Genomic DNA, 17,358 nt, shown 5'->3' on the forward strand with positions numbered 1-17,358 from the left:
CTGCCCTCAGATCTGCCCCTAGTAGATTGTTTATATGCCATACATTTCTTACAGTTGTTTTTCATTATTAGTTGTTGTTGTTATTTATTTATTATTATCCAACCCGTTATATCCTATCTACAGGGTCACGGGGGTCTGCTGGAGCCAATCCCAGCCAACACAGGGCGCAAGGCAGGAAACAAACCCCAGGAAGGGCGCCAGCCCACCACAGTTTTTCATTATTATCTCTTTCAAATTATTATTGTCGATTCACTGACCTATTATTAATTTATTTATTTAGAGTATCGTGTAGCTCTTTACTTGTCCTGCACTTGTCCTGCACTTGTGTTATTTCATGTCACTGTATGCTGCAATGCGGCGTATAGGTGATATGACATTAAAGCCACCTGACTTGATTTGACTCAAAATGGTTTCAGGCCAGTGGAGCCCACTTAAGCAGGACTTCAAGCCACTGGAGGCTAAGAAGATAAATACAACGGGGCTGAACATAAAGCTGAGTTTGTGGCTGGCATAATAAAAGACTCTGAGGTCCTGTAAATGGCTTCTGTCTGGCTAAGGCAATATAATGAAGAGTCACATTCATCATGCCAGGGGCTGTCAGTAACAGAAACGTCCAGAAGGCCATGTCCAACAAACAGATTAAATGGCATCACTGCCAGGGTACTTTGGCATAATAAGAGGCTCAACTCGAGTGGATGCCACTCAAACAAAAAATAAAAAAAATACTTGGTTAAAGGCTCAAGACAACCAGTAAAATAAAGGGCATCATGCCAACTTAATAAATAGTTCCAGACTGGTAGAAGGCAGGAGGACACTGGGGTTTCTTTGGGTCATAATAAAGTGAGAGTGCACTGATGATGCCAAGTCTGTGGGCACCAGGATTATAAATGACTTCAGACCAGTGGATAATTTCAGGCTAAGGACGACCAGTAAAACCAGTGGCTTTAAGCCAATCATGAAATAACGTCAGGCCGAGGCAATTAACAGATGGCTTCAGGCTGTGATAGTGAATGGCTGCAGGCCAGGAAAAGTCAAAAAGATCAATGGCGTCAGGCCGGTGCATCAGTTAATGGCCACTGAAATGAAAGACTTCAAGCCAGCGGAGTCCAGGAAAGGTAAAACTAACGGCTATTTGATGACTAATGGCTACCAACCAGTTAAGGGAGGGCCTCTGAACCCTTTTGGTGCCGTGACCCACTTATTCCACCAATGTATGTGACTTTTTGACCCACCAAACTGGGAGTCCCCTCTCAGCAAATCAGGTGCCATTGTCAGACTGGAGAAAGGGGGTTACCCCTTGGTGAATGGAGCGCAATCGTTTATGATGTACTTATTTATCGAAGGCGAATTACAACATTTACAATACAGTTGGTTCCATTTCTTTTGGTTTTCCAGGTGGAGCACAGGCAGGTGAAGTGACTTCCTCAGGGTCACACTGGTGTCAGTAGTGGGATTTGAACCCACAACCTCAGGGTTTGAAGTCTAAAGCCTTCACCACTACACCATACCACCTGCAGTCATTAAAGTGGAAGGGCGATCGCCATGACTCAGTACAACCCACCACCAACCAACTAACGACTTGCACAACAGCAACTCGTGGCCCACCAATGGCAGCACACGACCCAAAAGTGCGTTGTGTCCTGGTGGTTAGCAATCAAGAAGTACAGTAAACGGCGATGGGTCAGCAGAGGCCAGTGTAATAAATGACTTGGGGTCTGTAGACCCCCAATATAATATGCTGCCTTTGACCAGTTTAGGAGAGCTAAAACTACCCTGCATTCCAGAGGAGACCATAACAGTAAATGGCGTCAGGCTGATGGAGGTTTGTAAAAGAAATGGCTTCATACCAGTGGACGCCACTATAATAAATGGCCGCAGAATACTGGAGGTCAGCAGAGTTAAAGAGATTCAGGACACTAAAGGAGAACGTAACATAGAACGTCATGCCAAAGGAGACCAATAAAATGAAGGGCATCGCGCCAGGCAAAAATGTCATAAACAGCTTTAGGCCAGTGGAGGCCAGTACACTGTATGGCAGCAGGTCGGTGGGTGCCAGTGTAATAAAAGGCTTTGGGCCACTGGAGCAAATTGACACGTGGCATCGGGCCATTACTGTCAATGGCTTCAAGCTGAAGGACATTAGAAATGGCCACCGAAACAAAGACTTCAAGCCAATAATAACAAACAGAGTTAAGCCTGCGGGCACCGGTGTTCTAAACGGCCTTAGGCCAGTGGATCAGGCTAAGCTGGACCAGTAAGATCAATGGTCAACCCAGGCCAGCATAATAAAATACGTCATGCCAGTGGAAGCTGGTAAAATGAATGGCGTCAGGCACTGGAAATTATTAAGTCGGTAAAATAAATGGTTTCAAGGCAGTGGAGGCCAGTGTTATAAATACCTTGGGGTCTACAGATCCCAATACAGTACACTGCCTCTGACCAGTACTGCCCAGTTAAAATAAATATCCCACATTCCAGTGGAGGCCTTTAAAGTAAATGTCAACTTGTTAAACAAATGGCTTCATACCAGTGGACCCCAGTATGATAAATGGCTTCAGAATACTGGAGTTAAAGAGATTCAGGACACTGGAGGAGAACGTAACACAGGACGTCATGTCAAAGGAGAGCAATAAAAGAAATGGGCAAAAGTGTAACTAATAGCTTTAGGCCAGTGGAGGCCAGCAGGCTGAATGACTTCAGGTTGGCGGATGCCAGCGTAATAAAAGGATTTAAGCCAGTGGAGCACACATTGGTTGCAGAACGGAGGACATCAGAAATATTAAATGGCGTCCGGCCAGTGAGTCCATTAAGGCCAATGGAATAAAAGACTTCAAGCCACTGGAGGCTGAGAACAGTTCAATAAATGGCTTTGAGGCTCTTTGTTAATTGGTGGCTGCAAGTCAGTTGAGAACAGTACAGTAAATTGTCATGGGTCACTAAAGTCACTAAAATACGTGACTTCAAGGCAGTGGAGGCCAGGGTAATAAACGACTTGGGGGTCTGTGGACCCCATTATAATATGCTACCATTGACCAGCTTAGGACAGTTATAAAACATCCTGGAGGCCTAATGTCAGCATTTAAAAGAAATGCCTTCATACCAGTAGACACCAGTATAATAAAAGGCCTCACAACACTGGAAACCAGCATATTTAAGAGATTCACAACACCGACAGGGGAGCGTGACACAGGGTTTCATGCCAGAGGAGACCAATAACATGAAGGGTATCACTGCAGGCCAAAAAATGTAATAAACAGCTTTAGGCCAGTGGGGGGCCAGCAGGCTGAATGGCTTCAGGTGGGTGGAGGCTGGCATAATTAAAAGGCTTTGGGCAAATTAAAATACGCGGAGGCTAGTAAAATAAATAAGAAAAGGCCTCAGAGAATTGAACACCAGTATAATTAAACAATTTAGGCCACTTCTGTTCATTAATAATAATAATAATAATAATACTGCGGTGGGCTGGCGCCGTGCCCAGGGTTTGTTTCCTGCCTTGCACCCTGTGTTGGCTGAGATTGGCTCCAGCAGACCCCCATGACCCTGTAGTTAGGATATAGTAATAAATAATAATAATAATAATACAAGGCTTCAGACCTATGGATACCAGTTCAACCAGTGCATGTTCCCATTCATTGACTTTTGCCCTTCAGTAAACTCCTGATAGCTGACCACCTCTGGTGCCCATTGGTGTGTGCTGAGGCGAGGCCTCCAATGGGGGGCTGGCCGGTCTGCTGTGAAGGGTCAGCTGTGGGTGGGGTTCTCCAGCCACTGTATAAAAACCCCAGCAGCTGAGCAGTCCACACTGCAGTCTTCTGCTTGGTGCTCCTCATCTCTTGAGAACAAACAGCCTTCAGCCTCTCCAAAAATGGTGCACTGGACCAAAGCAGAACGTGAGATCATCACTTCCACCTGGGCAAAAGTGAATCAGGAGGAAGCTGGACAAGAGGCCCTGGCCAGGTTAATGTTTGCAGCTTTACTTTGATAATAAATATTATGCCAATACTTGAAGTGGATAGAAATATAATGTTATTTCCATTACTATTATGATTATTGAAATACATATCAGAAATAAAAATATAAAATTAAAAAAAAATTCCTTTTAAACGCAATGAGAAAGTCAAAGTATACATTCTTAGTTCTTTCTGTTTTGGTTGCTTCATTAAACTCATTGCTCTTCTGTGTGTGTCTGCATGCTTGTGCTTATCTGGTGCCCCTCTGGTAAAAGAGCCCAGAGGGGCTTATCAGGTGAAGTCCTGCTTGTGTGATGTCATCGGTGTTTTGAGTGACTCGTCCCTTCCCTCCATGTGTCTCTCCGGCTAACTGAAGGTGCATTTTCTCCTCTTCTTTAGGATGCTGTACGTTTACCCCTGGACCCAGAGGTACTTTGCATCTTTCGGGAACCTCTCCTCTCCTACCGCCATCGCTGGTAACCCCAAGGTCCGCGCCCACGGCAAGAAGGTGATGGCCGCCCTGGGAGAGGCAGTCCACCACATGGATGACATTAAAGCCACCTACAAGGACCTGAGCAAGCTGCACTCTGAGACGCTGCAGGTGGACCCCGAAAACTTCCAAGTAAGTGGTCGTCTCTGAGTAGCTTTGAATTTTCACCTTACAGGCAGCGACCCCCTTAAGTTTCTGGTGGTCCTTTCCAAGAATTTCATTAGCCCTACGTTGTTTGACGTAGACAACTTTTCACTTTCTAAGCTTTGGGTGCCTTGTAAATTGTGATTAGCACTTTAGGACCCCTTTTTGTTAGTCAGACCCTGCAATGTAACGAGGCTTTGTTTGGAATTTATGAGATTTGCAAAGCATCTGTTTGTCACTTGCTGCCACCTGATCAGACCTCAACTGCACTTCTGGGTTACCGGGGCGTGGAGCCTATCCTGGCAGCACTGGGTGCAAGCCTTAATTAAGGACATTTCTTATTTTGTATTCTATATAGTGACTTTCATTGTCCTGTTTTCCACGACTAATCTCCACTCTCCCCTTCTCTTTTCCTTTGCAGCTTCTCGGAGGGAGTCTGATTGTCGTCTTAGCCAAAACCTTCGGCCAGGAGTTCACCCCTGATGTCCAGGCGGCCTTCCAGAAGCTGGTCTGTGTGGTCAACGCCGCCCTCAGCAAGCAGTACTACTGATGGCTGCCTTCGTTGCAGGTGGTCCTGGGCATCCCGACCCCGCAAAACATCACCACTCCACGGGACGAGGCTTCTGACAAGTCACTTAATCAAATGATTCTGTTTTAAACACTCTGTAAATATGAAAGCCTGTCACTGGGTGTTGCCCGATGTGATCCTTCTTTTAATTTTGTATATTTTTTGTATGAATTTGAGAACTTAATAAACATCATTAAAGCACTGAATTTCTTTTGTCTTTAAATATTAAAAGGTATGTGAGGCTGTCCTGCCCCACTCTCGCTGCTGCACCTCAGGCCTTTACTTCAAAAATCGTCATTTGCCCAATAGCTTCTGTATTTATGATTACCTGCTATAAATTAAAAATATAATAAAAGCCTTACAACTGAAAAGCTAAGATTTGCTAAACTGGTTTTGCCCTCCCTCACATGCATACATAGCAAACAATAAGTCAATGTGATCAGAAATATACAACTCACAATGTGAGAAAAACGTAAAAGCTTTCTGTTTTATAGTGCCTTTCATGGGTGGCGGAGTCCCACTTGGATCCACTGTCCTGGGTTCAAATCATACACTCAGTCTTTGCCCGTGCAGAACTGGCACACACTCTCCCTGTGCCCACACAGATGTTTCTCCAGGTGCTCAAGTTGTTCCGCCCGCACCCCAAAGATGTGTGCATTACTGAACAGCTGCTTCCTGATTGGCTCCTGGATGAGTGAGTGGGCTCTGCGTTAGGACCGCTGCCCCCTCCTGGGCTGTTTCCTTCGCTGCACCCAGAAGTGAATGGAGAAAGCAGGTTAGAGAGCGTCATGTGAATGTCATGGGTCTCCAAAATAGTACTAGGGTCTTGCACCGTGTTAGCCATTATGGGTGTAATGAGACCCCAAGTAAAATGGCTAATGGCCTGAGTTGCCTCGAAAGCTTGCATATTGTAATCTTTTTAGTTAGCCAGTAAAAAGTGTCATTTTGCTTGGGGTCTTGGACGCAAAGCCACTCACTTCAAAGTCCATCCATCCATCCATTATCCATCCCGCTATATCCTAACTACAGGGTCACGGGGGTCTGCTGGAGCCAATCCCAGCCAACATAGAGAGCAAGGCAGGAAATAAACCCTGGGCAGGGTGCCAGCCCACCGCAGGGCACACACACACACCAAGCGCACACTAGGACCAATTTAGAATCGCCAATGCACCTAACCTGCACGTCTTTGGACTGTGAGAGGAAGCCCACGCAGACACAGGGAGAACATGCAAACTCCACGCTGGAAGTGTGGAAGCGAACCCGGGTCTCCTTACTGTGAGGCAGCAGCGCTACCACCGCGCCACCCATAATTAGCTTAGATTAATTTTTATGCATTTTATTAGTATGATTATTAGTATGATGAAATAAAATTATAAAGCACAGGGTAGGAATTTTTCATATGAGGACGGAACGTTTATAGTTTATCATTAACTTAACACGGGGAGAACATGCAAACTTCACGCAGGGAGGACCCGGGAAGCAAATCTGGGTCTCCTAACTGCGAGGCAGCAGCACTACCCACTGCGCCACCGTGTCTTTTTGACAATTTGACTGCAGCATTTCTTATTTTAAATCAACATTCGACACCCGGGTCTTGGATGGGCTGGCAAAGGCTGGTGAATCTTGGAAAAAGCAGAACACCAAGTAAATTGTCAAAGTCCAAGTTAGTTGTTGTGTACACATACAGCACATTTGACTCCTCGATGTTCATCCTCTTCTTGGGTCCCAGGATGGCACTGATTTTCTAATTTAGGTCCTCAGATTAAATATTTTAAGATCCCCCACCCTAATCCAAGTCTGAGTCACAAGTGGCCAAAGCCTACTTTCAGCGCATAATAACATTTGGGACAAAGAGTCCATTTCTCCTTGAGTTCCTCTTCTGTGCCACAATTCTGACATTGTGATTAAAGTGCCCATGGCAGCCTTTCATTTCAGGTGATTTGCAGACACCCCACTTTTTCTACATGGTTCCCCCCATTTCAGGGCACCATAATGTTTGGCGTCACAGGTGTTTGTGACTCCTCAGGTAGGTTTCATGGCTTCCTAAGATACCTTGGCTTGCTTTTACCTTTTGGAGTAAACAGGAGGACAACAGCTGGACAAGTAGTCATTTGGAGGCTGAAAAATGAGAGTAAAACCATTGGAGACATCAAGGAAAACCTTAGGATGACCAAAATCAACTGTCTGGAATGTCATGAAGAAGAAAGAACACACTCGTGGGCTCAGTAATTACAAAGGGACTGGCGGGCCAAGGAAGACCTCCACTGATGAGGACAGAAGAACAGTGACATAGCTGGGGGGGGGGCAAGGGGGGGACATCTGTCCCTGGGCGCAGCATCCAGGGGGCGCCAAATTGATGTTCCCCATTGCATTATGGCAAACAGGAGGGGGCGCGAAATCTTCAGTAGTCCCCAGGCGCTGAAAACCCTAACTACGCCTCTACAGAAGAATCCTCACTGTGGTCAAGAAAAAGCCCCCAATTCTGGCCTATCTGACAGATCAGAAACAGTCTTCAGGGGGCCGATGCGTGTGTCAGAGATGACTATCTGAACAAGACAGAAACACTGAGACCACACTGCAGGAGGGAAACCACAAGAACAGGACCACCAGATTACAGTTTGTGAAAAAGGACTTCAAAGAGCCTGCGGAATTCTGGGAAAAGGTCTTGTGGACAGAAGAGACAAAGATGACCCTCATCAGAGTGATGGAGAGGAGAAGGAACTGCCCGGGAGCCAAAGCAGACCACCTCATATGGCTGCCACAGTTCCTGGCACACTTGTCTTCATCGATGATGGAACTGCTGACAGCACAATGAATCCTGAGGTGTGTAGAAACATCTGATCTGCTCAAGTTCCAGTTAAGACCTCCAAACTCAGTGGACGGTGCTTCATCCTACAACAAGATAAAGACGCAAAAATGGAAAATTTCAGAATGGCCAAGCCAGTCACCCGATTTCAATCCAAGTGAGCAGGCCTTCCCGATGCTGAAGAGAAAAATGAAGGGGACGAGCCCCCCGAAACAAGCAGAAGCTGAAGATGGTTGCATTAGAGGCTTGGCAGAGCATCACCAAAGAAGACCCTCAGCACCTGCTGATGTCGATGAAGGGCAAAATTCAAGCAGTCATCTCACGAGAGGGGATATGTTACAAAGTCCTAAATATGACCTGCCATTGCTGTGTCTTTGAAATGGGGGGGACCGTGTAGACCCAAAATGTCTGCAAATCACCTTACATGAAAGTCTGCAGTGTGCACTTTAATCACGACATCTGAACTGTTTGATTTGAAACTGAAGACTGTGGAGCGGAGGAGAAAATCAAAGAGAAACTGTGTCATTCTGCCAAACATTATGGGGGGCCACTGTAACACAGTGAAGTTCTTACTGCTGGTCTCCTCAGAACAGGTGACCTTAATACAATTCCAACCAAAAGACACAAACACCACAAAATAAAGCACACTGTATACCTTATCTACTGTATATACTAGATGGACTTATTTTGCTGATGCTTTTATCCAAGCCCCCTGAGAACATCTGAGAGTGTCGTAGGGTGTTGAGCCGTGTTAGCCATTATGGATGGCAAGATGGCAAGATGTAATGATTGAGGCGCTTGTGCTAATCGCTGGAGACTTCAACCATGTGACGCTGGAGAAAACATTACCTGCCTTCTCCCAGTATGTGGACTGTAACACCCGGGGAAATAAGACTATTGACCTACTGTATGCAAACGTTAAAGACGCATACAGCGCCACCCCACTGCCTGCGCTTGGGAAAGCAGATAATAATAATAATAATAATACATTTTATTTATATAGCGCCTTTCCCATGCTCAAGGCACTTACAGAATATAATAAAGAACGGCAGAATATACAGTATATAGCATTGTACAAACCAGATAAATAAATAAAGAAGATTAAGACAGTAAATTCTGAAAAAAAAACAGACACCATAATTGATGGTCTCGCACACACACACAGGTTACATGAGCATCTTGACAGAGAAGTAAACTGAAAGAAAGGTAATAAAGTCAAGTAGAGCTAAAAGCCTTCCTGAACAGATGAGTTTTGAGTTGTTTTTTAAAAGAATTCATGGAGTCAGCTGACCTGATTAATTTTGGTAGGTCATTCCAGAGTCTGGGCGCTATACAGCTGAAGGCCCTGCTGTCACCCATAGAGTGTAGATTAGTGAGGGGCACAACAAGATTACCAGAATCAGAGGACCTTAGTGTGCGGGCAGGCATATAGTGATGGAGGAGGTCACTGATGTAGTTTGGTGCGAGGTTATTTAAAGCTTTGTAGGTTATTAGTAGGATTTTATATTCGATTCTGTAGGACACAGGGAGCCAGTGAAGACGGAGCAGGATGGGTGTGATGTGCTCACTGCTGCTGGTTCGAGTAAGGACTCTTGCAGCTGAGTTTTGAATAAGCTGGAGCTGTGATATAAGATTAGAAGGGGCACCTGCCAGTAGGGTATTACAGTAATCGATGCGGGATGTGATAAAAGCATGGACAAGTTTCTCAGCATTAGAGAAGGAGAGGAAGGAGCGAACACGGGATATGTTACGGAGGTGAAAGTAGATCATAACCTTCTCCCAATATACCCAGCAACTCTCCTCTAGACATGTCCAAACCAGCGCAATCTCGCCTCTCTGACATTTTCTCCCAACTGTCCAACTTGAGTTGACCCTCTAATGTTAGTTAAAGGACTTAAGGACCACCCACCCTGCTGCCTGCGCTTGAGAAAGCAGATCATAACCTGGTTCTGCTTCAGCCTCACTACAAACCAAGAGTGAGGGTCCTACCTACAACCACTCACTCATTCAGGAAGTGGTCCCCTGAGGCAGAGCAGGCTCTGAGAGACTGGAATAACAGACTGGGATATCCTGCAGGGGTCACATAGTGAGAACATTAAGGAGGTTGTTGACTGCACTACTGACTACATCAACTTCTGTATGGACATTGTAGTTCCAGTAAGAACAGTACGCTGCTATGCTAACAATAAGCCATGGATTACAAGTGACATCAAGGGCCTTTTGAACCAGAAGAAAAGGGATTTTAAAGGCGGTGATCAGCAGAAGGAACTCCGAGTCCAGCTCAGGGTGGCGAAGGAGCAGCACAGGAGATAGCTGGAGCAGAAGTTGCAGAATAACAGCATAAAGGAAGTGTGGGATGGGATGAAGATCATCACTGGCTGCAGTTCGAAGCGGGGTGCCACCATCGAGAGAGACGTGGAAAGAGCAAACCAGATGAACAACTTCTTTAACAGGTTTGACCACCCTAACCCACTCTCACCTCGGAGTACTGCACCCTCCACCCATCCTTCTGTTGATGCCAGCATAGGAGAGAGTTTCCCCCCACACACAATTACAGCAGCCCAGGTAAGCAGAGAGCTGAGGAGACTTCGTGCCAGCAAAGCAGTGGGTCCAGATGGAGTATCGCCACGACTGCTGAAGGTCTGTGCATCGGAGCTGGGGGGTCCTCTACAGCGCATCTTGAACCTGAGCCTGGAACAGGGGAGAGTCCCGAGGCTTTGGAAAACATCTTGTATCACCCCAGTCCCAAAGGTATCACGTCCTAGTGAGCTGAATGACGTCCGGCCTGTCGTTCTGACGTCACATATGATGAAGACTATGGAGAGGCTGCTGCTTCACCACCTGAGGCCACAGGTCCGCCACGCACTCGACCCTCTGCAGTTCGCATACCAGGAGAAGGTGGGAGTGGAGGATGCCATCGTCTACATGCTACACCGATCCCTCTCCCACTTGGACAGAGGCAGTGGTGCTGTAAGAATTATGTTTCTGGACTTCTCTAGTGCCTTCAACACCATCCAACATCTGCTCCTCAGGGACAAGCTGACAGAGATGGGAGTAGATTCATACCTGCTGGCATGGATCGTGGACTATCTTACAGACAGACCTCAGTATGTGCTTCTCGGGAACTGCAGGTCTGACATTGTGGTCAGCAGCACAGGAGTGCCGCAGGGGACTGTACTTGCTCCGGTCCTGTTCAGCCTATATACATCAGACTTCCAACACAACTCGGAGTCCTGCCAAATGCAAAAGTTCACTGATGACACTGCTATCGTGGGCTGCATCAGGAGTGGGCAGGAGGAGGAGAATAGGGAACTAATCAATGACTTTATTAAATGGTGCAACTCAAACCACCTACACCTGAACACCAGCAAAACCAAGGAGCTGGTGGTGGATTTTAGGAGGCCAAGGCCCCTCATGGACCCCGTGATCATCAGAGGTGACTGTGTGCAGAGGGTGCAGACCTATAAATACCTGGGAGTGTAGGTTAATGATAAACTGGACTGGACTGCCAATACTGATGCTGTGTGCAAGAGAGGACAGAGCCGGCTATACTTCCTTAGAAGGCTGGCGTCCTTCAACATCTGCAATAAGATGCTGCAGATGTTCTATCAGACGGTTGTGACGAGCGCCCTCTTCTACGCAGTGGTGTGCTGGGGAGGCAGCATAAATAAGAGGGACGCCTCACGCCTGGACAAACTGGTGAGGAAGGCAGGCTGTATTGTTGGCATGGAGCTGGACAGTTTGACATCTGTGGCAGAGCGACGGGCGCTGAGCAGACTCCTGTCAATCATGGAGAATCCACTGCATCCACTGAACAGGATCACCTCCAGACAGAAGAGCAGCTTCAGCGACAGACTGCCGTCACCATCCTGCTCCACTGACAGACTGAGGAGATCGTTCCTCCCTCACACTATGCGACTCTTCAATTCCTCCCGGGGGGGTAAACGTTAACATTATACAAAGTTACTGTCTGTTATACCTGCATTGTTATCACTCTTTAATTTAATATTATCAGTACGCTGCTGCTGGAGTATGGGAATTTCCCCTTGGGATTAATAAAGTATCTATCTATCTATCTATCTATCTATCTATCTATCTATCTATCTATCTATCTATCACATCTGATCATGACATCACATCATCACATCATTACATCATTACATCATTACAATTCTTGCATGAAGTGGGTGTTGGGCAGGTTGTGGGGTCCAGCGACTGTGGGGCATCGGTTGGTGACGAGTTAAGATTCACTGATCTTGACTTTGCTGACGATGCTGTGATCTTTGCAGAGTCAATGGAGGCTCTGATTGGGGCTCTCAAGAGACTGAGCGAGGAGTCTGAGGGTATGGGCTTGTGAGGGTCCTGATAAAAACCGACAATCCAGGCCTTTAATGACCTCTTAGGCATGGCCATCAGCAGTGTGTCTGTCTGCTGTGAGAGTGCCGACCTCGTCATTGAGAGGTTTACTTACCTCAGCAGTGACATTCACGTCTCTGGTGACTCTTCCTATGGAGTCAGTAGACGGATTGGGAGGGCACAGGGTGGTCATGAGGTCACTGGAAAGGGGTGTGTGGCTCTGCAAAAGGATGAAGGTTCGAGCCTTTAGAGTCCTGGGGCTTCCTGTCTTGCTATATGGCTGTGAGACATGGATGCTATCCAGTGACTTGAGACGAAGACTGGACTCCTTCATGTGTGTCACTTCAGAGAATCCTTGGGTCCCGCTGGTTTGACTTTGTGTTGCTCATGGAGTCCCGAATGAGGCACATGACCTGCATTGTGAGAGAGCTTCAGTTACGGCACTACGGCCATGTGGCGCGATTACCCGAGGGTGATCCGTCTTGCAGGACCCTCATTGTTGAGGACCTGAGTGGCAGGACCAGGCCAAGGGGATGCCACATAACATCTGGCTACGGCAGATAGAGGGTCATTTCTGGAGGGTGGGACTGGATCGCATGTCTGCCTGGGGGGAGGGAGGGGGGGGGTTTACCAACGAGGATCCTGAACTGTTCTGTTGTGTGGTGGGTGTGGTAACGTGCTGTACCAGTGCATGCTCCCCACCCTGACCTGACATGAGCTGATTACATCATTATTACATAACTTCATTATTACATCATCACATCATTATAACATCATATTACAGAACATTGTTGTATCATTATTACATCATTATTACATCATCACATCATTACATTGACTACATCTTGCCTGGAGAGGGGGTTCCTAAGCTTGCATATTGTAATCGTTTTAGTAAGCCAATACAAGGCGTCATTTTGCTTGACTTCTTATTGCAACATTTTCACTTAGACCACAAGCAGGTGACGTGACTTGCTCAGGGTCACACAGTATCAATAGTAGGATATAAACCCCCCGTCCCCGTCCCCCCCCCCACCTCAGGGTTTGCAGTCCATAACCTTAACCACCATGCCACACATCCTGTATACCATATTGTCACAGATGGCTGGGGTTCTGACCCGGCCGGGACGCCTAGAAGGACCGGAAGGTGACCTTTATGTCTTCCGGGTCATGAGGGGGCAACCGCCGTGGAGCAGGAGAGGACCACGGGAGAGGAGTTGTGGCGTAGCTACAATGGGGCAAGGGGTGCAATGCAACCGGGCCCCGGGCCTCGGGAGGGCCCATCAGGCCTTTTTTTTTTTTTTTTTTTTTTTTTTTTTTGCGAGCGCATGAAGCGCGCAGGTTTGGGGGCCCATTCAATGATGATTGCACCCGGGCCCCTGTGAACCTTGCTACGCCGTTGGAGAGGAGGAGAGACATTCCAACTCATTGGGACCCATGGCCACCGCCAGGGGGCGCCTTAAGCCTCATTGAACCCGGGAAAGCTTTACTTCCGCCGCACTCGGAAAGATGGCAGAAGAGCCTTTCAGGGACGTCCAGAATGCTTCCGGCGCAAAGGGCAGCACTTCCACCACACCAGGAAGTGCTGCCGGAAGGACGTGATCAGCCACCTGGAGCACATCCGGGCAGGAATAAAAGGGGGCGCCTTCCTACAATCGGGGAGCTTGAGTCAGGAGTGGGAGCAGGACAAAGGTCCCGGGAGGAGAAGAAAGGCGGCCAAGGACTGAGAGAGGGAAGTCTGAGCAAGGGGTGATTAGTGCTGAGTGCATTGTGTTTGTGTTTGGGACTGTGTTCCTCTGTTTATTTATGTTTAATAAACGTGTGCACTTTATAAAGATGTGGTTTCTGACTGGTGGTGTCCCGGCAAGTCTCACAGTATATAATTAATACTCATAAGGACACCCACAGCACTGTGATGTTGCCTGTCCGTTCAGTAACTCCATGACGCTGTCGCTGAGCCAGCTGGCATGAGAAAAGGCCCCATGCAGGACGGCCCGAGATCTTTGGTATTCCTACTTGCCTTTCTAAGGCAGCAATCTGTTATATGCAGTGGACTCAGGAAGTCTTCGGACCCCTTCACTTTCTGCACACTTTATCATATTGTAGATTTCATCTGAAGAGGATAAATTTGCCATTGTGTCCATAACCCAGAGCAACAAAGTGGACGTATATTTTCAGAAGGGTCTGCAAATTTACTAAAAACCAAAAACTGAATTCTCTCATTCCTAGATGTATTCAGCACCTTTGCTGTAGCCCACCAAATGGTCCTCAGGTGCCACTAGATTGAGAACATGTGCTGATTTTACAGTTTGGCTGCCACACCCACCACACAACAAACCTGTTTGCTTTAATCCTCCTTGAGATGTTTCTAGAACTTGATTGGCATCCACCTATGGAAAATGGATTTGAGTGGCCATGGTATAGAAAGGCACATAAATGTGTGACTGTGCACCGAAGGTCCCACAATTCACACTGCATGTCAGGACTAAAACCAAAACCTGAAGGCCAAGGAACTCCCTGTAGACCTCTGTGACTGAACTGCAGGCCAAGGAGATCAGATCATTACTGAGGCTTCGGATGTTCCCGGGAGCAAAGTTGCCTCAAGAATTGTGACATAGAAGAAGGTTGGAACCACCAGGACTCCTTCTAGAGTCGGCCGTCCAGCCAAACTGAGTAACCGGGCAAGAAGAGCTTGTTCAGGGAGGTGACCGAGAACCCAATGGTCACTATAACTGAGCTTCAGAAATCCATTGCTGAGATGATCATCCTGTTGGAAAGATGGCCATCTCAGCAGCACTCCATCAATCAGTGGGTGACACTGAGGCCACTTTTGCCCAATAGCATGAAAATGACTCTGAGGAGGATGGGGATTCTCTCATCTGATGAGACAAAAATTGAGCAGAACACCAAGCATTAGGTCTGGTGAAGATCAATTCCTGCTTGTCACCTGCCTATTACCATCTCTACGAGGTGGTATCATCATGCTATGGAGGTGTGGAGACGGGTCAGAATTGAGGGGAGGATGAAATTTAGCCAACTACAGAGAGGTCCTTGAAGGATACCTGCTCCAGCGTTCATGTCAACTCAGACTGGGGTGACATTCCAATGACCCAAAATATACAGCCAAGACAATGCTGGCATGGCACTGGGATGAGTCTCTGGGTTTCCTTGAGTGGCCCAGCCAAAGCTCGGACTTAAACCACATAAAACATCTGTGGAGACCTCAAGATGGCAGTTTGCAGATGTTTCCCATCCAGTCTAATGGAGATTGAGAGGATCTGCCAGGAACAATGTGAAAAACCGCTCAAAGGCAGGTGTGCAAAGCTTGTAGAGACTTACCAAGAAGACTGCTAAAGGGGCTTCTACAAAGCATCGGGTTAAAGGTCTGAGTACTTCTATTAAAGAGAGAGTTCAGTTTCTGATTATTAATAAACTTGCAAACCTTTCTGAAAACGTGTCTTCACTTTGTCAATATGGGTTATTGAGTGAAGACTGATGGATAACCCAGCCACAGGGGATGCACAAACCAGTGTGTTTCTTTGTGTTGGTCCCAAGCCCGGATAGATGGGGAGGGTTACTTCAGCAAGGGCATCCGGCGTAAAATTTTGCCAAATCAATATTCGGATAACAATACAGATTTCCATACTGGATCAGTCGAGCCCCGGATTAACAACGACCGCCACGAGTACTGTTAGTCAACAGGGTGCTGGCGAAAATTGGGCTACTGTTGGCCGAAAAAGAAGGAGAAGAAGAGGGGGGGAGACGTGTCCGGAGGCAGGAGGAGAGGAGGAAGGTAAAGAGAGTGGAACTGAGGGTAGGAACTTTGAATGTTGGCAGTGTGACTGGTAAGGGGAGAGAGTTAGCAGATATGATGGAGAGAAGGAAGGTTGATATAAATGGAAGGGGAGTAAGGTCAGGTAAAGTCAAATTGTTCTATCATGGGAGGAGAAATGGAGTAGGAGTTATTCTGAAGGGACAGCATGTCAAGAGTGTTCTGGAGGTGAAAAGAGTGTCAGGCTCAGTGATGATTATGAAGCTGGAAATTGGAGGTGTGATGATGAATGTTGTTAGTGCATATGCACCGCAAGCTGGGTGTGCAATGGATGAGAAAGAAGCCTTTTGGAGTGAGTTGGATGAAATGATGGTGTACCCAAAGGACAGAAAGTGGTGATTGGAGCGGATTTCAAAGGACATGTTGGTGAAGGGAACAGAGGAGACGAGGAGATGATGGGTAGGTATGGTGTCAAGGAGAGGAATGAAGAAGGTCAGAGGATAGTGGATTTTACCAAAAGGATGGACATGGCTGTAGTGAACACGTATTTTAAGAAGAGGTAGGAACATAGGGTGACATATAAGAGTGGAGGAAGATGCACACAAGTAGATGACATCCTATGCAGAAGAGTCGATCTGAAGGAGATTGCAGACTGCAAAGTGGTGGCAGGGGAAAGTGTAGTTAAGCAGCATAGGATGGTGGTCTGTAGGATGACGTTGGAGATCAAGAAGAGGAAGAGAGTGAGAGCAGAGCCAAGGATCAAATGGTGGAAGCTGAAAAAAGAAGACTGCAAGGTTGACTTTAGGGAGGAGGCGAGACTGGCACTGGGTGGCAGTGAAGAGTCACCAGACAGCTGGGAAACTACAGCAGATGTAGTAAGGGTGACAGCAATAAGGGTGCTTGGTGTGACATCTGGACAGAGGAAGGAGGAAAAGGAAACCTGATGGTGGAATGAGGAAATACAGGAGAGTATACTGAGGAAGAGGATGGCAAAGAAGAAGAGGGATAGTCAGAGACATGCAGAAAGTAGACAAGAGTACAAGGAGATAAGGCACAAGGTGAAGAGAGAGGTGGTGAAGGCTAAAGAAAAGGCATATGATGAGTTGTATGAGAGGTTGGACACTAAGGAGGGAGAAAAGGACCGGTGGGCTACACAGAGGGAACATGCAGCAGGTTAGGGTGATAAAGGATAAAGATGGAAACGAACTCTCAAATGAGGAGAGGGTGTGGAGCAGATGGAAAGAGGACTTTGAGAAGCTGGTGAATGAAGAGAAT

The 17,358-nt window shown here is 47.0% G+C and overlaps 1 protein-coding gene across 1 annotated transcript; it reads left to right on the top strand.

Annotated features, from left to right (window-relative positions):
- Positions 1-3,804: 3,804 nt before the first annotated feature.
- On the top strand, positions 3,805-5,358 carry LOC114661043 (hemoglobin subunit epsilon-like). Its single transcript, XM_028814143.2, has 3 exons — positions 3,805-3,957; positions 4,350-4,572; positions 5,006-5,358. The coding sequence occupies exons 1-3, from the start codon at positions 3,866-3,868 to the stop codon at positions 5,132-5,134; spliced, it is 444 nt and encodes a 147-aa protein (XP_028669976.1). The 5' UTR covers positions 3,805-3,865; the 3' UTR covers positions 5,135-5,358.
- Positions 5,359-17,358: the final 12,000 nt, after the last annotated feature.

Source organism: Erpetoichthys calabaricus, chromosome 11 (genome assembly GCF_900747795.2).
Source record: "Erpetoichthys calabaricus chromosome 11, fErpCal1.3, whole genome shotgun sequence".
Taxonomy (NCBI): domain Eukaryota; kingdom Metazoa; phylum Chordata; class Cladistia; order Polypteriformes; family Polypteridae; genus Erpetoichthys; species Erpetoichthys calabaricus.